This window comes from Echiichthys vipera (genome assembly GCF_963691815.1).
Source record: "Echiichthys vipera genome assembly, chromosome: 20".
Classification (NCBI taxonomy): domain Eukaryota; kingdom Metazoa; phylum Chordata; class Actinopteri; order Perciformes; family Trachinidae; genus Echiichthys; species Echiichthys vipera.
In genome coordinates, this window is record NC_139845.1 from 8765214 (window position 1) to 8786539 (window position 21326).

Consider the following 21326-nt stretch of genomic DNA (forward strand, 5'->3'; position numbering starts at 1 on the left):
TGACAATTCCTGGTCTAGCATAATAGCGTCCCGTTTTCTAAAGCGCTCAAAGGTTCACTCTGGTGCACAAATGACATGTGACACCATCTCTATACTTCTTGGAAAATCCCATTTTGGAAAAACAAATCTGTCAGTGTAATGAGGGGACTGTTAATACTACCAAATGTAATTACTTACATAATAAACTTTTCATATTTACTCTAAAGGACGTTTACTTTTGGGACTTCAGATATCAATCAGTGACAGGGGGATGCAAGCCCAAAGACTTAGGATAACAATCAAAAACACAACAGGAGTGACCTCTTAGTATAAACCGAGTGGGTCATCTTGTTGCCAGACGCGAAATCCAGAGCCGCTGGCAGGAAATCCAGCGTGTGCTGTTGACATCGCAACTCATCCATGACAGACAAGGAATAACACTTTTGGAGAGGAAGAGTTTGAAGGGGGAAAAAAAGCCAAAAAAGACAGGGTTCTGCAAAAGGAAAACACGTTTTTTTAACATGATAATAAATCTTCTATACAATATATATAAAAGAAAAGAGAATGCATTAGAAAAAGGAGGTTACACACATAAATATATGCTACACCATATGACAGATCTCTAAGTCGGAATCCAAACTGCTTGAAGAAATATACTGCGTCATTTCTTCGCGTAACAATGTTGATAAATTATATTTTGAATTGGTATTTAGTTTCCTCACTGATTGCAGAGTCCATCACATCATACTTATTTAAAATGGCAGTTTCACAGTTTTAGTTGATGCTGTTGTAATCAATTTCTGTCACAGGGTTTGTAAAATATGGAATTTCATATTATTGGTCTCTGTATAGTCATTCACCAGCTGTACTACCAACAATAAAGGCCATTTATTATTAAAAATAAATACTAAAGACTTTGTAATTGGTCACGTTTAAAATGTCCCCAAGCACCTGAAGGATTTGAGTTTTTCTTTAGCCGTATACCATACAGGACTAGGGTTAGTTTTTAACATCCATAATAAAGAGTAAAATGAGCCTGTAGTTTGTCTTTGGGGGGCAGTGAGGAATAGTGGCTCTAAGAATCTGGGCTTGAGCACAGCTGGTTTCAGGTTCAAGTGTAAAGCAGACTGAGCTAACGAGAAAGTCACTTACCATTTGATCAACATGCAACAGGGAAAACGGGAATTACTGCAAATTTATGACCAGAGAACATTACAGGTCGTTGTTAATGGACGTGTCCTTGAGCCAAATTCAATGTTGTAGAGAGATGTGGCTGGACCCTACGCCTCCATCCTTTCTTTTCCTGGACATTGTTGATTTTGGCTGGATGTCAGTTTCTGATGTTGGCTAGACACTGGGAGAGCAGACTCAGGGTGCTTCCTTCTCATTTTCACACACATTTGGATTGGAAATGTGTGTTGGCAATGGGACAGAAGTTAGTAACAGAAATCTGATCCACTGTGGAGATGTTTTGCAAGAAAAGGACATGAGCCAGAACTCTAAAAGCAATGCAACAGATAATAATCATAAACTTTTATTCTGAATATACCTTATTTGAACATAAATAAACAAGTTTCCTCCCCAGGATTAAAAACATTGTTCTTTTTTCCTTTTTGTTGAGAACAAAATCCGTTTTGTACATTTTTTTTTACATGACCGATTCTGGAGAATCGAGTTCCACTTAAGTGTAACACAATCGAGGGAGACTGACAGAGAGGCCCACCAAGACCCTCCCAAAGCAGAGTCTTGTGAGTGGACGCCTCCGTCAAGTGCCTTAAAACTGAAGGCAGAGAAAGATTGACTGACAGGCCTGCCAATCTTCTGCCAAAGAGTGGCAGCAAGGTAACAGACACAAAAAACACACATTAAGCAATCCTCAAGATTCCAGAAATAAAAAGGCCAACACACGCGATCCATACAGAGAGCACCAACAGAGTCAAAAACACTTATCACATCGAGTATATTATTCCTGAAGTGACAGCATCTGATTTTAGCACTTAAGAGTAGAATGGAATATCTGAAAAAAATGTGGCGCTCTTCTTCTCCAACAATTTCTGTGCATTTCTAAAAGCATACAGTTGGAGGTGGCGTGCATTTTCATTTTACGCATGTATGTCTCTTCCCAAAGTGACTGTAAGGACATTCCAGAGTTTTTGCAAGTAAAGCTTCTCAACTACAATTCTTGTTTATTTTATTACTGCTGATTATTTCCACTTTCTCCTATATTTAAGTTTTTTCTTACTTTTCAGGCAGCCATTGTTTTCCATCCATTTCTGCAGAGCTTGAAAAGAAATTAGTAGATTGGAAGCTGTAATTTGATTTTCACACTGTAAGTAAATAATCGGAAAAGCACATACAAGTCCACAGGCATGCAAGCAGCTGTGTAAGGCTGTACTAAGTTAGCTAAATGCTCAAAAGCCTTATTTACATACTTATATTTTCCTTGCACATTTTGAAGAAAATATCTCATTAGAAAAGCTTTATGGAAACATTTGCGCAATACCCTCAGTTGAGGTGGGTTTTGCCTTTGTTGAAAAAGAGTTGATAAATGTGCTAAAGAAACAAGCTTGCCGAATAAGTTCGGACATGTCTTCCTGGATATTCCCATAACTTGTGTTTGTCTCCGGACAGCATGAATCACGACCGATGCTAGCTGACATGAAAGAAAAACAATTAAAACTTGCCTGAAATTCCTGTCAGTCTGCATTTTTCTCTCGTAGATGGTTAGAATGTCAAGGCAACTTTTCTGGTTAGCAACCGTTACTTCTTCTGCTCTGTTTACTGATAGATTACAACCATGCGTAGCCTATAGTGCCTTCTGACCAAACTACATTGTAGCTTAGTTTATTTGCTCCAACCAGTTGATGGAGATGCGCCTAATTTGCATTTATTTTCCCCGCAGCACTTCAAAAGTCCCTTTAAAATTTGCTTGACAATTGAATTTAAAGACAGCTAATTACAATCCTAACACGCCGATTTAAAGAAAATAATTTTTACCATCTTAATTTAACGATGATTCCCATTCAAACTTTTTTGGTTGTTGCATTAAACACAAAGGGTGGCTAAAGCTAATAGGAATGTCATCGGTTTTGCAGGTATTTAGTCATACATCAAATTATTGGACAAGTTGAAGTTTTAACCTGATGAGGGCACAAAAATGAAAAGTCAGATGATCACGATTCATACAAATTTCTTGAAAATCCATCCAATAGTTGGGTTGAGTTCAGTGTGAACCTAATTGGCAGACACTCCTCTAGCGTTTGCAAAATACTCAGCAGTAATATCCTGATTCACGTATTCAGGATTTGCAGTGGTTGGTCTAAAACTTGCTTACTCACCGGTATGGTCCTTAAATAATAGCGATTCATTGACTTGAGCCAATCAGACAGATTGAGTAGTGCATACAAACAGCACGCTGGCCAATCAGATTCTCTTCCCCTGACTAGGGCAAGGGCGGAGCCAAATGCTGTCCCTCCAAGAGAAAGGCAGTAATAGCTGATCATATCTTATCATATTATGAACAAATGCCTGACACCCAGGATATTATGCGTCCCAACATTACACACTAAAGCACACCAGATATGTTGTTTTTGTAAATCAAATTGGAAGCCACTATCATGCAGCACAGGGAAACAATGTATGAGTCTTACACGTTGCCTTGGTAAATTGCATAAATGTTACATTGTGATAATAGGTTTCTCCATGAGAGAATAAGTCCGATATGGCACTTGATATTCTTGAGTGTTAGTAAGTGAGAAGCATACATACCATTGTTAGGTTCACTACATTTGTTTTTGTTGGAAGGTTATAGTTTAAGATAGAGCAAAACATTGAGAGAAAATGTGCACCACAGACCCCTTTAAAGTTAACAACAACGATGATGATGGCGATGGTTTAACGATGCTAGTGGTTAAGCTTTGCCATAAAATAAGACTATGGTTGTAAAAACTGATGTTCTGAATGTGGCAACTGCAATAACTTCAAATCAATTATGGAGAGGGTGAGAGACAAGTGTCAGTGGTATTGTGGTGCACACGGCATCATTTGTAGTTTTTGTCTTATTAAGTAGTTAACTGCAAACATGCGCCAGAGTTTATAGATTATAAAAAAGGCGCAATTTCTGGTTTTGTCAAAGTGGTGTACATGTATAGAGCATTCCCCAAATTAGTTCATCGGATGATGTCTTGAATCTGAGAAACACAACCAGTTTGTTGAACATTTAGTTTTAGGAAACTATAGGATTTGTATTATTACTGTATTGTAAAGTCATGGCTTGTGTTCTTAATGTATCTGATATCACAAAACAGTTGTTACTTGATGCTAATTGTTGTCAACAGTGATTGTCAGTTCATACCTGGAACCAACAGAAGTCTAAATAATGATCAAATCGTACGGGGTTTGTAGAGTTGAGTGCAGCTGGTTTAAGTAAAAGCTTTTTTATATTAAGGATTTAAAACTTGTTGACTTCGGGTCACATTCCACCTGATATATGTCTGCCTGATTAAAATTAAGCCTTTTAATCCTCAAAATTGTGTAATCCCATAAAACACTGCATGTAATTTCCCACACATTGCCTCTGGATTTATATTTCTATCCTGAAATTAATCAAGTCTTCTTTTATCCTTGTTGACATTATAAGTACTGCATTGTCATTTAGTGGCTTTAAGAGTCCCGATTTGGTCCTGTGAAATGTATTATTATTTATTATTTTGGCAGATTGCTATAGCTTTCCAGCAGTGGTTTGGCTGATGAGTGCATTTAGTGCATTTCTTAATAAATCTGTGTGTATAAATGACTGTTTTACTGCTCTGCACTCTGGCAAACAAGACTACACGGTTCCAATAAAACCCATCTATGCCCATCTGTGCAACGTTTCACTCTGTGGTTAGATTTGATTTAAATATGTTACTTAAGAAAAAGAAGGCACACAAAATTAAAACAATATTAACTTATATTGGAAAATGAAATACAGCAGTAGAGAGGATCACAAGCATGGGCTGACTGCAGTGATTTCTACTGGGTGATATCATACACAATGTAATAAACTGAGAAAGGGAACCTCACCACTAAATGGGGATAGAGGTTGTTCTTCAGTCAGGATCAAACTGTAAAGACAAATAACAGCTGCACTCTGAACTGCAGTGCAGATAGTCATTTAATTTAAAAAGTGACAGCAGTGAATACAAACGTATCGTTTTCCTGTTTTGTTGACCAAAATGTCAAATACAAATTCTCATACCCCCATCATTCATTTATTATAGTGGGGGCAATAAAAGAAACAGTAGCATGCTGTCCTGACGCTTCATTCAAATACATAATAAAACTAAGAAATACACTTCTTTCCATTCAGTAGCCACAGTTTAAAAAGCTGAAGGGTTCATCTGAGTCAAACAGTCCACATGGCACTAGAGATTTTGTCCACTGAGCATGCATAGGACACCAGCCAGGCTCATCCTGATTGGTTAATGCGCGTTATGGCAACAAAGTTTTCATTGGAGCGATCCAAGGTGGGAAATCCAGATCATTTACTACTTTTGATCAGGGCTGATGACAGAATGGTCAAGTTTAAATTTCCGTACACTCAGAAGCAGGGCCTCTGTGCCGGTTGAAGGGTGGATTTCTGTGCATAAACATAACAATAAACGATGATTTCCACACTGCAAATACAGTATCTACATGAAAGAACACCGGGGGCGAAAGTAAAGACGATCGAACCCTCAGAGACACTGAAAATGTTCTGCGTAGTGCTATCTAAAAAAATAAAATAAAATCAGACTGAGACAACATTATTATCAGCAACCCAACGGAGGCAAATGAAGGGCAGATGTAATTTGGCATCTCTTACTGCAATCTTAGCCAAATTCTCAATCACAAAAACAATAAATACCTAACAACTAACCACTGCAAATTGATTCAAAAATAAATGGCGCGCTTGCAAAAGGCAACGCTGTTTCTGGCAGTGGTGAAGAAAAACTGCTCAGCATCTTTAATAAATAGCAACACCCCCCCCCCCCCCCCATTGTGATTTAAATCCCTCCGATACTATAAGGCAGTCTGATCTCTTTCATCAATGGCATAAAGCCAGAGAAAGTTCAGAAGTCACCAATCAAAACTAATCTCTGCATTCTTCTAATCTCAGCTGGTGGGGACCATCGAAGAGATGAAGGATAGGCGTTAGTATGAGTCCTTTCTTATCTTTCAAACTGATATCTTTCAACACACATTTCTTTCATCACTTGTACCCTTGCACCTGGTGAAATCACTTTGAGTAACCCCTGAAAGTGAAGGTATCAAAAGGAGAAATTGGCAGGATGTGGGGCTCACGGGTTTTTGTTTCATTGTTTGTTACAAGTGCCTCCCATGAGGCATCATTTCGGTGGCAGCGTTGCATGCTGGTTGCCATTTTGGAGATAACTGAGAAAGAGAGAGAGAGAGAATGAGAGAGAGAGAGAGGAGGAGAAGGAGAGAGAGGGCATGATGAGGATTTTCAGAGGTCATGACAAGATTGCATGAGGTCTGGAGCCAGTCAAAACCCAGAGCAGAACCAGCTGAAGGACCAACATCAGCCATAGTGAGGGGCTCAGGCCGGATGCCCCTCCACAGTCAGGGTCCTCCTCCTGGTGCAGAAGAGGGAGGAAAATAAATGAAGTCACAGATTGTTAAAGTCAACACATTAAACAATTTCCAGTTGACTGTTTACTAAACCCCTCCCCTGAAAAGGGATCATAGTTCAGCAACTGTAACTTAGTTTGAGGAGTTATAGGATATGTCAAAAAAGTGCCATTTATGACTGCATCCACGGTGTGAAGGTTGCTTCTGAGTTTGGGCTAATGTTAGAGCCCTGTACTGCTCTACTGGATTTTGGTTTGCACTCAAGCCAACCCAGCAAAGGTTAAGGCTCAGATATACTTTCCGCGTTTGGTGTTTGTGGAATACTGCAGATTTGTACCAGTCACGTGGACGCAAACATGGTTTCATTCACGACTAACTGAGGCTACAACAACATACCCACATTTTTATTGTAAACCTGCATTTTAAAATGGTAAACTATCACCGTCCACACATGACTTTTAGCTCTGTACAGAAATATTCTCCATCCATATTAACGCACCTGAAAATGCAAATCACATGACCATTCATGTACACTGGGCATGTGCATGATGGTGTCAACAGGAAGCAGATTGTCTAAGGTTACTCTGTGGTTGATGTAGCTGTGTACGTTGAAAATACATAAAATACTGGAGGAAAAACAGTAATGGCAAAAAGTAAGACAAGATTTCTTTACTTGGACTAACGACTAGTTGGAACTGTTGAAAGTAACACCTGAGTATAAGGTGGCATAAGGCTGCAAAGGCAGTGGAAAACAAGCAAAGCAAATACAGTGACATATAGGAGCAGTACCGGGAGCGTTATCCATCAATAGCCTCTGTCCTCTTGCCCGTCCAGACTAAAACGCAACCATGAGTTTTAAAACTAAGCAACAGTGACTTATAGGGGTGGAGTTTCGCAAACGGTCAACCAGAACTATGCAGGGATCAAACAAGAGGTCAGGGAAAAAAATGAAAAAGCTAAAAAAGTTTGTCTTTTTTATACTTGACTGGAAAACTTTGAGCAAGAACTGATCAGATACTCCCACTCTCTGTATGCTTAGCATCTGGAGAGGTACAAGGGAAAGAATGTATTGCCTTGATACAGTATGTGCTTGGGGGGAAAAACGTTGAAAATCTTTAGGAGACGCGCAAACGTCTGGATGCAAATGAGAGGTGAGTAGCCTGTTTTAACTAGCGTCTACATTAGTAATCAGTGTCAGCAGAGGTAGACTCTGGAGTCTATTGCCTGGGACGGACAATGATAGATGGGGAGGGATACAAAGAGGAATGGCTTGAAGTTCAAAGTCAGGTGAGATGAAGAAAATGTTGGCACAAGACAGAAAGAGACTGGGAAGTAAGCTGGGGGGAGACGAAGACAGATGGTGGTAGAACATGAGAGAGAGTGACAGGTGTGAAAGATAAGGGTAGGAAAAGAATGGAAAAAGAAATGAAGAAATGGAACAAAGCAGAACAAGTCAGATGTCAGAAAAGATGAGGAAAACAAACGGAGAATAGGAACAAAAGAGTGTAAAAGTTATGAGACAAAGGCAGAAAGATTTAAGATAACAATGAAATATTAATGAAAGAGAAACCGAGCGTTATGGGACTGACCCGAGACAGCACATGAACAGTGGCAGCAGTAACATGAGCAGAGAGGAAGCCAATGGGGAGCCTGCGCTCCTTCGGCACATGGCCTCATCCTAACCATCAACAGCCAATCACAGAGCAGGAAACAGAGAAAACAGAGAGAAAGAGAATCATGCAGCAAAAAGGTCCACAGTTAGCAAAAAGTTAGAAAGCAAATATTAGCAGAGAAGGTTAGAAAATTACTTAAGATACTACAAGATAGATGCATTCAGTTGTGAGAAAAGGAGTCAAGAGTGTGTGAGTGGGTGTTTGTGGGTGTGTGACAGTGCAGGCATAAGATTTAATTCATAAGGCCGACAAACTTTGACACTGGAAAAAGACTATAGTGTGAAAACAAACAGAGCATTCAAGTGCAGAGATTTCACACGCAGAGATTCTGAGCTGCTTCTAAAAATGTTTGTTTAGCTTAGTTATTCATAGTCGAGCAACAACCGACTGTTTGTCTTTGCGTGGGAAATCTGCACACATACAGCTTTCGAAGGATTGCAAAGAAAACAACAAAAGAAATTACATGCACCATGTAAAGATATTAGTGATGGAAAGGTGCCATGGGTAGAATTTCTTCACTGATGTACTGTTTCCATATCGGGAGTGCTTAAGGATTTGGGGCTCTGTCCACTGAAGCTAAAAGCTTAACTTTTTTTTTTTTTTTTCAAAGGCTGGCTGAAATCCTTCCTTCCTTTTTATTGGTCCCCAATATGTTGCTACATCTATTTTTCCAGGTAAAATGTCAAAACAGATCAAGTTGTTTCATCTGGAGTATAAATTTGGAAAGAATAATAATAAAAAAAGGCATTAAAAAACACTCCCAGTAACAGACACTTTGGGGGTAGGGCTGGATGATATTAACTAATACGGTACATTTTGACTTTAACATTGAAAGTATTGAAGTAAGCGATAACATGCCCAATTTTCTTTCCTTTGTGCTGGCTAATTTCTGATTTCTTAGTCTGGACAGATAAAGATTGATTTGTTGGTTGAACTTCTGGCAAGATGTCAGTGGTTGTTATATATATTCTTAGTTTAAAACTTGCTAATCATTATTTCTCTATTACTAATGTAATAAGAACCCACAGAGAATCGTCACTTGACTCTACAGCTCAATGAAGCCTTTTAACATCTTTCATCCCAATGTTTCGGTTTTTACAGCAAGTTTTGGTTCTCTTTAACAGAAATGGCGAAAAACCTCTTTTAAACCCACTGTACGCTGCCTGCCCAGCACTTAATGGCAGCCAGACTGACTGAGAACCAGAGGACACCAAGGTAGCTATGACCTTCAAGCATATGTTTGAACTTCAATACAATCAGATTGAAAAGAATGCAGGTTTAAGGCGCTTCCATGCCATAATGGTATTTTTGATAAATGTGGGTTAACATCCAGCCCTACCTCAGGGTATTAAAAAATATATGTTGGGTTTAGATCTACAGGTTATTTTCATAGTACTGTCAGTGCTCAAAGTACTAAGTGAGGCTGTAACCATCCTGATCTTGTGTGCTCCATTGTATTTTACTCGCAGATCAGTCTAAAAATGTGTGACAGAGAAAATTTTGAGCGGTTTTCCAAGCGAACGAACCAATCAATCAATGTTGGTTTTGAGAGGGATTTAAGTGTGACAAAACGAGAAGTGTAAACAACATGGCAGCTCCCACGGATAAGATGAGCGCAGTTATCAAGCAGGTGGCTTGCTTACGCTTTTTTCTCTTGGATCTTTTTGTTGGAATATGGTTGTAAATGTGCCTTTTATGCGTAAATTTTGCATTACCCAAACGGCAAATATCCTTTACCGACATGTTGTTTACTTTCTGAGCTTTGCCTCAACGCTTTTTTTCCGTACGTCATTTGCTTCGTTGATCTGTTTGGTTGATTGGGCCTGATAGACACATGGTTTATCCAATTAGCAAGTATTTTCGCCCCTTCCCAAAAAATCTCCAAACAAGAGTTCCCAAATGGCTATGCAGAGCAAATGTGAATCATTCAAATCAATCCATCTGGCGGAGTCAGATTAAAAAACAGTAGCCTCAGAGAAAACACTTTAATTTGAAAGGCTTTTCCCATTTTTTACTGGATTTTCTGCTCACTTCTTTAACTCTTATGAGACTAACAGAGCAGCAATGGTCTCACTGTTTGGCAATGGCATACTGTACATGGAACCCCACACAGAGCACGTTAACAACAAAGTAGTGCAGTTCAAATTGTTCTCAACCAGAAGCAGTTCAGGTCTGATGAAAAGCAACTTACGCGTTCATTGTTATCAAAACAGACTGCAGGCCCTTTCCTGTAGCGAGGATTCTGAGCCAGTTCACAAGGATCAGGACCATCAGCTGGATAAGTAACGTCAGGAACATGACACAGTTTCTAAGTGATTCTGTGTTAACATCAACAAATAGTCCTTTTATCAGGAGACACTGATTACCCCATGGGAAAATAGCAAACTTAACTTCTTGATGTTGTGGAAATCATTAGGATATTATATGTATATTACTGTACAAATCAAGCAGATCCAACTTAATTGTGGAAAGATTAAAACCTGTCCCTTTGGGATTTCACGCACATTGCTCAATACTTCAATGATATGGCAGTCATTTTGAACATTGTGTTTTCCAAGAAGCTTAATCTATAATTGACCATAACCATGTGTGTTTGAGAGAGCATCGTATATTTGTTTGTAAGCTATTCAGCAGACGTATCCCACACGACCATCTGTTTTACAGACGCAGCAGAGACAAATCCAGTGTGGACACATCTGAGATCTGGGCCAAATTTGAAATGTCAATTACTCTGGAAATGTTCAGTCATTATTGTGGCTGTGGGATTTAGAGGATGCAAATGAGGGGAATAGTGCGTTGATAATTAGGGGTAATCTGCATCCACGATTATCTTGTCAAAAACACAAACTTTTTAAAACATCTGTTCACTGAATCAAAAGTACATATCCTGTGCCAGATGATAGCTGTGTTGGGTAAAAGGATACACTGCTGTTCGTCCTGTATTAATGGCTTGGCTTTACATGAGCAGGTGAGTTTTGCATCAGAGATGATAAAGACCAGGTTCGTCTTGGGCAGCTTTTCAGCATGGTAGAGCCTGGAGAGGAGCAGACACACAAGAGAAGTTGTTGACACATGGGCTTGAGTCCAGGAAAGATGGAGATACAATTTCACTGAGACGTGCAATATTTAAACAGAAAGCAATGAAAGGTAGCCACTGATTTCTGTCTGCTGCTTTAAAGGTCCCATATTGTAAAAAGTGAGATACCATGTGTTTTTGGATTATAAAGCAGGTTGAGGTGCTATATAAATACTGCAAACGTATCAAAACATTTAATACGCAGAGATATTCACACAGCTCGTACTTAGAAACTTTGTCTACAAATCTCTCTCTCTCTCTCTCTCTCTCTCTCTCTCTCTCTCTCTCTCTCTCTCTCTCTCTCTCTCTCTCTCTCTCTCTCTCTCTCTCTCTCTCTCTCTCTCTCTCTCTCTCTCTCTCTCTCTCTCTCTCTCTCTCTCTCTCTCTCTCTCTCTCTCTCTCTCTCTCTCTCTCTCTCTCTCTCTCTCTCTCTATATATATATATATATATATATATATATATATATAGAATTGCAGGTACAGTGCTGTGCAAGTAATTCCCCGGCTGCAATGGGGGTGCACAGAGCCGGGAAACGCTGACCAATCAGAGCAGAGTGGACTTCTTGGGAGGAGGTTTTAAAGACACTGGCTACAAAACAGATCGAATCAGACAGGGTGGATACAGGTATATTCAGACAGAAAATATGAGCATTAAAGTGAACATTAAAGTATGTAAACATGTTCTAGTAGAAACCCAAATACATGCGTGAATCTGAAAGTTAGCATAATATGGGACCTTAAAAGTATGTGACCTTGCAAGTATTACCACAATGACAAATGCACTGTTGATCACTCAACCAAGTCTCCTAACTTACTAGCTTTTATATCCTAAGGGGACACAAACCTGCTGTGCCACCCCACTGTCATCCAGGACCTTTACCGAAACCCACATGTCGCTGGAGCACAAATGATTTTCTCTGCTTTTTTATGGTGGTCGTTAAAAAGAAACGTGTGCGCGGCTAATGTGCAGAAACGCCGCGCGGCATGCGGGCAGGCACTTCATTAGCCGGCACGAGGGGGCTTTAAAATGGCGCACGTACACACACGTGTGCAAAATCACACACACACATGCCAAGACGGTGGTCCACTCTAGTGACTTGACTTCACCTTCATGGCATGTGAATTTTTACAGCCCTTTCTTTTAGTGCAACCTCTGGGGACTTCATGGATGTGTGTCTGTGTCTCATGGATGCAAATGTATCACTTCAGGTCAGGGAAAGTGTTTGGACCTTAACTATACTCAATAAGTGTATATATATACTTGTATATATACTGTATATACATATATATGGTATACATATACTGTACATATATATATATATATATATATATATATATATATATATATATATATATATATATATATATATGGGTGGTGTGTAGCTGTGAAGGACTGGATATTTTACCTGGTGCAGTTTTCACAGTCGATTGTGCCTTTGAAAGACAGTTTGTTGGTCTCAAAGTAGTATTGAGTTTGCTCTGTGATGCAGACCTCTTTGAGCATGGCGTCTGAGATTTCGTCATCCATCTCAGCTGTGGAAGGACACACATTCAGTTATATTCATGTAAGTACATAAGTGTAAAACCGTGGCTGTTAAACCAAAAGAATGAGCTTAAAGACACCAAAACACTCCTTGGAACTGAGGGGACTGCATAGTTGGCAATCCCCTGCAAGTTTGTCACTATGAACCTTTCACATTATACACAGTCATTTGATACATTGTCTATGTAAAGACAAATTGCAGCTTTAATAATCTCTTAATTAGTTAGAACCATAGACTTGCAGTGGTACAGAAAAAACCAATTCGAATCTGTTCAGAAATCCATGCAACTTAATTACATACAAGTAGAATGCATTAAGTTAGAGCTGTCTGTCTGACTCCTGCCTTACATCCAGGTACAAAAGGGCACATTGTATTTCTCTTTTGGGGTGTCTTGGGACTCTGTGTTGCCAGACCTAAAATCTGCTCTGGTGGTAAAAAAGTGTGAAAAACGAACACTATGAACAAAGAAAAGATTGAGCTGATGATCAAATCAATAAACAAACCTAGCAGTTTGGTATTCACAAGTGTATTTTTAAAGGTCCCATATTGTAAAAAGTATAATGTCCATATATTTTTTTTGATTATTAAGCAGGCCAAGTTGCTATATAAATATTGTGAAAGCATCAAAACACTCAATCCAAAGAGAAATGCACACAGTCAGAAACTTTGTGTTTAAATGAGCCGTCTTGACTTCTGTATGGTTGTGATGTCACAATTATATATAGTTAGAAAGTGCAGCTACAGCGTCTTCACATTCATTCCTGCTGCTGCGATGATGGTGCGTGGTGCGTGAGTAGAGTGGGCTTTTTTGGGAGGGGCTTTTGAACATAAAAGAACCTGAAAATGACCAGAATATGGAATCTTTAAACTCATTAATTCATCTTCAACCGCTTGTCCCTGTCGGGGTCGCGGGGGGCTGGAGCCGATCCCGGCTGACATCGGGCATGAGGCGGGGTACACCCTGGACAGGATGCCAGTCTACGCAGGGCACATAGAGACGCACAAAGACAGACAACCATTCACACCTACGGGCAATTTTTAGACACGTGCATGTCTTTGGACTGTGGGAGGAAACCGGAGAACCCGGAGAAAACCCACGCAGACACGGGGAGAACATGCAAACTCCACACAGAAAGGCGAACCTGGAACCTTCTCGCTGTGAGGCGACAGTGCTAACCACAACACCACCGTGTAGCCAATCTTTAAATTAAACAAGAAAATATTTTCCAGTAAGATGCCTTTGCTTTTATTTCTCCAGAATTTCTCCAGTGCAATCACTGCAATCACCCTGACACAATGGACTGGAATGGAGGGAATCTGCGGTTTTCACAGTTTTTAAAAAAGTCAACAGCATGTGTTTATTTCCCGAATGTGTAACGTGCTGATAACTCCATAAAATTCTCACATCACCATGCGTAGTTAAAGTCATGAAAACAATGTTGTACTGACAAAGCAGTCTTGGTGATTTAACTGTGACCTTCATTGAAGATGCGGCATAAATCGCAGCAACAGTTATCTCAAAGCCCTGGGCATATTAAATTCCGGTTTGATACACATAGCTATTCACCAGCAGGAAAATGTGTTCTTTTATAATTTGGATAAGCTGAACATCTTCATCTCATGGCATTTGCAACAATGAACAAAGAGTGATTTGTGGTTTTGTTTTGGATCTGCTGGCAATCTGTATTTTCTGGTCGCACATTTGTACCCATAAAAATATCACACGCAAACTTCTGGCTGGAACATCTTGCACGCATAAAATCCTCTGAAGACAAATGAGTGTTCAAGTGTTGCTATGAACAACATTATTACAAATTACATATTCTTGGCATGTGTTTCCCACCAAGACTCAAGATTAAAAAAAACTGAAAAAATAGTGTGTTTAATGTCTTTCAAGGCTTTGTCAGGGTGAAAATTAAAACATCCATTTTATTGCCATATTGAGGCCATTTAGGCAGGTCAGAGCTCACTATGGCAAAAAAAAGACCGCAAAGCACTATTCTTTTCTCTGTGCCAATTGACGGGAACTCACCTGCGTCCAGGAAATTGGGGAATGTGATGCTGACCAGTAACTGTTGCAGTATTGACCTAAGAGCACAAAAAAAATCCCACAGGGATGAAATATGTCTAGATTCATTGGAACATAATCCACAATAAATCATACGTGTAAATGCTAATGCATCAATAAATCAATGGAAGATTTTGTGGAATGTTGACTGTCTTGGGAACAATTCAGCTATTAAACAGATGCTATACAGTATGTCCAATTTTGAGGAACAAATCATTGCCTGCTTTTCATTAGGATCGGAGTTTAAGGACTTTAAACACTGGTTTTTATAGTGCTTATTTTTGCTATCAATCATTTGAAAAAAGCCAAAAAAAGGGACTCACCAGGCCGCGGCTGTCGCAAACCATCCTAGATTCAGAATATCTGCAATTGTGGGCTGAGAGGGGTACAAAAAAAAAAAAAAAAAAGTGAAAAACTTAAATAAATGATTAAATTAAATATCAGAGGAGGACTGAATTGGGTCTATAATAATCTCCAGACAAATCATTTAAAATGGTTGAGCCTATCTGTGCATCCTGCTTGTGTTTACAGTGGCTGCGGACTGTCCCGTTGTGCCAGGAACAAATACCAAAAGGTCCCGATAGAGATTTCATTTTTTTTTTTCCCCTTTAGGAGGAAATTAGAACACAATCCTCCTCAACAGATGAGAGCATAAATATGTAAACAAAGAGCTAGTGAGAAAACAAAGTAGCACACGGTTCAAATAAAAGACCAAACATGCTGCTTTGATTATGCTTAGCATGCGAGGGCCTTGTTTTGGTGAATGACTGCTGCATCCTTTCTCTTCAGATGATGGGGTGTTTAGTCATCAAGGAGTCTTAACTAACCATGGTAAAGGCATCACCAGCTATTGCCGGTGCCTTTGATCAGAAAATAACTGCACCTTTTATCTCACCTTGATCACTCAAGCGTGTTGTACACAGTTGTGGTGCAAGTCGGGAAACTACATGGTTTCAATTGTCGTTTAGTGAGGGGGATTTTTGTATCGCTAAACACCTACAAATAATTTATTACTTCTATCCACCAGTACCTGTAATGGCCATTTTTAGCACAAACGAGAAATTCATCAGCACCACTGAAATGTCTGCAGGAAGTTTGCATCCTTTCACTGTAAGTTTGTAAGTGACGAAAAACAGTGCCTCTTTCTACATCACCCGGTGTGTTAGCCAAGCACGCTAGACCACCTAATCCTGTTACTGTTGCTGCAAACTCCCACTCTAACACTTTCACCATACCCTCTGCTTCCCTTCTCATCTGCGCTATCCAGATTTATGGCTCCCTGATGAGAGACCGTTTGTGTGTGTGTGTGTGTGTGTGTGTGTGTGTGTGTGTGTGTGTGTGTGGTGTGTGTGTGAGAGACCATTGGGAAGTGAGTGAGCATGCAGGTAGGGCTACAAATGTCTCGTACGGAAAATGAGTCAATGTAAATGTATGGCTATCAGAATGTGTGAACATGTAAGTGTGGGTGTGCACATGTGGGTGGCTCTTTGTGTGTGTGTGTGTGTGTGTGTGTGTGTGTGTGTGTGTGTGTGAATGGTCTCTGGCTTATGTAACTCACCACATAGACGGAGCGCAGGCCTGCAGCCGCCTCACTCTCTTTCTCGGGGTCACAGAGCGACTGGTAATCGAAGGTCTTCTTAAAGGTGAACAGGGACGAGTTGACCAGGTTCACCATGAGGATTGGGTCGATGCCACCAAAGAAACGGCCAATCTACGGAAAGGTAAATGAAAATATGGTTAGAAATATGATCCATGTAAGTACAGCGGCTCCGAAAAATAATTCGGTCTTAGAACTAGATTCTGACACAGAGCATGAAGAACTAGATCATTATTATTATTATAATAAAAATAATTATTATCATTGCTGAGGAAAGCTTCATATTTACCGTACCAACATGAGTGGTTATGATCTTCTCCGTCACAAAAGCAAATGAACATGTTTCCCAAAAAGTCAAACTATTCCTTTGAGAGAAGATTCTTAAAATCCAAAATGCCAAAAGCACTGCAATTTCTATTCTCCATCTGAAACAACACTCAAGATACCAGATTCCATGAACACAATACTTCAGACCAACCCCAACCATTTATACACTAGACTACCAGTGTGATAAAATGCTGATGGAGCTGACAGAGTTTTTCTACTAGAAAATGTTTACATTATTTTACATTGCAATATTTTTCTCATTGTGTCTGTACGTCTGAAACGCTCTGTGTTAGCACCTGAATAGGGGCTGTGCATTCTCTGTTGATTGAATGTTTTGATACTTTTACAGTATTTATAGAGCACCTGGACCTGCTATATAATAAAAATGACACGGGAATCTTACTTTTTATAACATGGGAACATTAAACTCTTTTATACTGTCAAGCCACAAGTTTCAATGCTTACGTGCACAAAAACAACTAAGAATGTTTGTACATGTGCAGACAATGTTCACGGTACATTTACAGATACACAAACTCTGTAAATCCCCCTCAAACCAGATAATGAACTCCAGTATAATCTGATTAACACAGTCCACCAGGCAGCCATAAATTTCCACTAAAAGGAAGTAGTTTGTCTTGGCAGGTGTGACATAACCGTGTGCATGGGAGTGTTTAAGTACTTGTGTATCCAGGAGGGAATAAGTACAGTAAGTAGTACTCATCAATGTGTGTGTGCTGAAAGATGTGTGTGCATGCGTGCGTACGTACGTGTGTGTGAGTGTGTGTGTTAAATGCAAACTTTCCCTTTCTTTTCACTTTGTAAGGTCACTGCTAACAAGCCATCGTCCACATATCCATTCCTCTATAGTCTAACAGCGAGAGGATATATAAATCTTCCAATCTATAAGGTAGAGGGAGCCTTCTCTCCTTTCCCTGCGCAGTAAAACAAATAATGAATTAACAGTCACAGCCCTGTTGGCTGCAGACTCCCCGAGGGTTTCGGAGAAAGAAAAGGAACGAAAGACATAAAGAAGGAGAGCAAGCAAGAAGCTTACAGAGAGAGAGAGAAACTTTGCTCCTGTAGGAAATATGATTGAGGGCACACAGCCTTCTCCAAACAAGGCCTCAGGTCCCTGGGTTTTAGTGCTGCTGCCAAACTTCAGAGGGCCACTGATTTATCCAGCGCACACCCAGGCCTGATTAGGAAGGAGCCAAAGCCGCACGAAAAAACATTTACTCAGATGACAGCAGGGACTCGCTATTAGCATTCAGCAGAGGGGAACGGGGAGCAGAGAAAAATGCGTAAGTTTGTGTGTATATGAAAAGATGGGTCAAATTGTGTTTGAGGGGCAAATTAAGACTGAGGTTCACAACAGGGTTGGCTGATCACAGTTAAGTACTCCAAACACTTTAGGACTGACTGGGTTTCTTCAGGATAATAGGATATTAAAGATGTTTTCAGTGCTTTAATCAAAACTTTATAAGTGCTGTGAGTTCTTCATACAGTACAGAAAGTATTTTGAGCTGGGAAGTTCATTGTTAGGAGTTCGGCAAAGAAAACAAAAATCAATTCAAAGCCAAGCTTTTTTGTCTTTTTGCAGAAAAAAAGGGTTATGTTTTTTTCAGATGGTTCTTATTAATATCCCATAAAATAGATACAATATAATGATTTAATTATGTCCTGAAGTAGGAATAAAGGAAGCACACTTTTTTTTCTCCACATAAAGGCATTAAAGGAAATCATTAAAGTTGTAATTAACCTTAAAATACATTTAGGTCCTCTTCCTTATAAGGCATCCTTTATAATTACGTTCGTAATTGTAACTAATAATATAATACTGTTAATGGTTACTATATAATTTACTAATCTTTTATAGATCAGTTTCAAATACGTTATGAATACTGACTTGGTTATTAAAATCCTTATTATTAACAAGAAAACCCATGAGAATGTATTAATTATCAACATTTATTATTACATATTTACTATTTCAACATTTGTTCTTATTAATTGCTTATACATGAGCTGTAAACCAAGATGAATCGTTATCAATCAGTGATAAAGCCTTTAAATAAAGTGTGCCTTATTTGAAAGTGGTTGCGTTTATAGTTTTATGAGTAAGAATGCAGAGGCCCACCTGATCCATATGTTCATCTCGATTGGACATCACCAGGAAGCCCCCATCATCCAGAATGACACAGTCTACATACTAGAATCACAGAGATTAAACCAATGTTGCATGCTCATGACTATAATCCATAAATAGTAGCTGGAAGCATATAAATATGCAATTAAACCTCTTACCACATCGTTTCGCTGACAGCCACAGATTTCATCATTGCACTGAAAATACAGTGGAGCAGATAGAATAATTAAAACTCAAACTCTAGATTGAGTGCGTGTCCTTTTGCATGAATGTCATGCAGTGAGAATCCACTCACATTGATCTTCTGTGTGGTGTTGATGAAGCTCGCCATCCAAGCACTAATGTCCAACTTCACACCGACCACTGGGATCAAAAACAAAAAGGCAGACATATGCTAGATCATGTTGGACCTCTACGTCAACTTTACTCTCTGAACTTCGAAAATGCAAACTTGGCCAAGGATCACAGGAGACCGGACAACTTGATGTGTGGTTTGTGTGTGTATATGTCAGAGGGAGTGGGAGAAACAGACAAACTTGGAGTAGTGCACATAATGTCTGTGTGTCAGAAGATATAAAGACATGGATAGGGTTAAGAGCATAGGGTTGCAAATGTAGGTGTGTAAACAAGACATATCTGTGAGTGTGAATGCGTTTGTATGTAGGTGGCAGAAAGAGAGAGATAACTTGTAACTGTGTGTGTGTGTGTGTGTGTGTGTGTGTGTGTGTGTGTGTGTGTGTGTGTGTGTGTGTGTGTGTGTGTGTGTGTGTGTGTGTGTGTGTGTGTGTTTGTGTGTCCTTACCAGCTGGTTTGAGTATGATCCCATCAACATTGAGGTTTACTGCTTTGCTCACCAGGATTGATTCATCACTTGCTGCAATAATAATGATAATAATAATAACAATAATAATGATAATAATGGAAAAATTTATACTGCAAACACATTAAGTCACAGGATAACACACACACAAACACATATTTTCCTGGATTTGACTCACTGTTCTCTTTAATGGCGTAGGGTTTTGGAGTGAAGATGTACAGATCATTGTCCAAACTTCTCTTATAGTAACTTGACTCATACACCTCTGCTTCTTCTTCCCAGGACAGGCCAGCACTGTCAAACACATGTATACAAAGCATACTCTGTTTCTTTGTGCATTACTTAAATATTAATAATTGTTGCAGTGTGACTTATTGATTAACTCAATGCTTAAAATAATGAGCCCCTTCAGTGTGGCTCTGGGTAATTTCCATACACTGAAACATCGTTTAGATCGATCTGTGCACTGCATTCAGTGCACCATGACATCACCTTTAAACTACTACATTGGCATCATCAGTTGCCTACCTCCACCAAGGAGGTTATGGAACGAACAATGGGGCAGATATGTGAATTATTTTTAATTTTGCGTGAAGGGGCATGGCCTTGACGCAAGTGTGCCCTCTCCAGGTGCCTTTCTAGTCACTTATTGCAGTGGCGTCATCTTCACATCATAGAATAAAGTGAGTCATTTTCAACAATAGCAACAATCTTACCTCTGAGGTATATTAATGACCCATATTTGATTAATTTCACTTTCCCTTTATAAGCTTCCACTCCTATTAAGAATGAAGTATATTTTTATGCAGATGATACCTTTACTTACATCCCTGTCTCTCAAGATGATTCTGCTCAATTCTCTGACCTTGAACACACCTTATGTGCTCCTAAAAACAAATTACAAAAAATACTGCCTTCTCTGTTGATGTATGCAATATATACCAAAACTCCTGCGCTAAAAAGATTCATGGTATGTAAAATATCACTGCAGGCACTGAAAAATACCAAAAACCTTAGATTGATGTGTCCTGTTCTCAAGGTTAATACACCACTGGACATTGTACTGGGCTGTCATCAAGAAGAGGGTAGCATGAAGATGAAACTTCAATTTACCAGTTCATTTACATTCCAACTCTCGCCTATGGCCATAACCTTTGGATTCAGGGACTCTTAGGTGTGGGACATTTGGAGGGAGCTTGGGGTAGACCCACTGCTCCTTTGCATTAAAAGGAAGCAGCTGAGATTGTTTTGGAACCTGATTAGCATGCCCCATTCATGCCTTATTGTAGAGTTAGGGTCACATTCCACGAGGAGGACTCCCCAGGCCAATCCCAGAGGGATTGGGGGATAAAAAAAACATTTGTTCAGTGAAAGCCTTGGGATTCCCCATTAGTCACTAGAACAAGTACAGTAGGTAGTGATATAGGGATAAGGGACCTGCTTTGCTTAGCCTGCTACCACAATAACTCAGACTCAAACTC

At 39.5% G+C, this 21326-nt stretch overlaps 1 protein-coding gene across 1 annotated transcript in view; it reads right to left on the reverse strand.

The window, feature by feature from the left end:
- Window positions 1-1497: 1497 nt before the first annotated feature.
- Window positions 1498-21326, reverse strand: part of LOC310962371 (voltage-dependent calcium channel subunit alpha-2/delta-1-like) — a 92284-nt gene continuing 72455 nt past the window's right edge. The window contains exons 27-38 of the mRNA XM_083934815.1: window positions 20024-20139; window positions 19828-19899; window positions 19321-19388; window positions 19184-19222; window positions 19017-19088; window positions 16511-16663; window positions 15276-15328; window positions 14917-14972; window positions 12747-12873; window positions 11189-11298; window positions 10456-10538; window positions 1498-6596 (exon numbers count right to left, since the gene is read on the reverse strand). Of these exons, the coding sequence (XP_083790941.1) occupies window positions 6474-6596; window positions 10456-10538; window positions 11189-11298; window positions 12747-12873; window positions 14917-14972; window positions 15276-15328; window positions 16511-16663; window positions 19017-19088; window positions 19184-19222; window positions 19321-19388; window positions 19828-19899; window positions 20024-20139 (1072 nt within the window). The 3' untranslated portion in view covers window positions 1498-6473. The remainder of the gene's footprint in view (window positions 6597-10455; window positions 10539-11188; window positions 11299-12746; window positions 12874-14916; window positions 14973-15275; window positions 15329-16510; window positions 16664-19016; window positions 19089-19183; window positions 19223-19320; window positions 19389-19827; window positions 19900-20023; window positions 20140-21326) is intronic.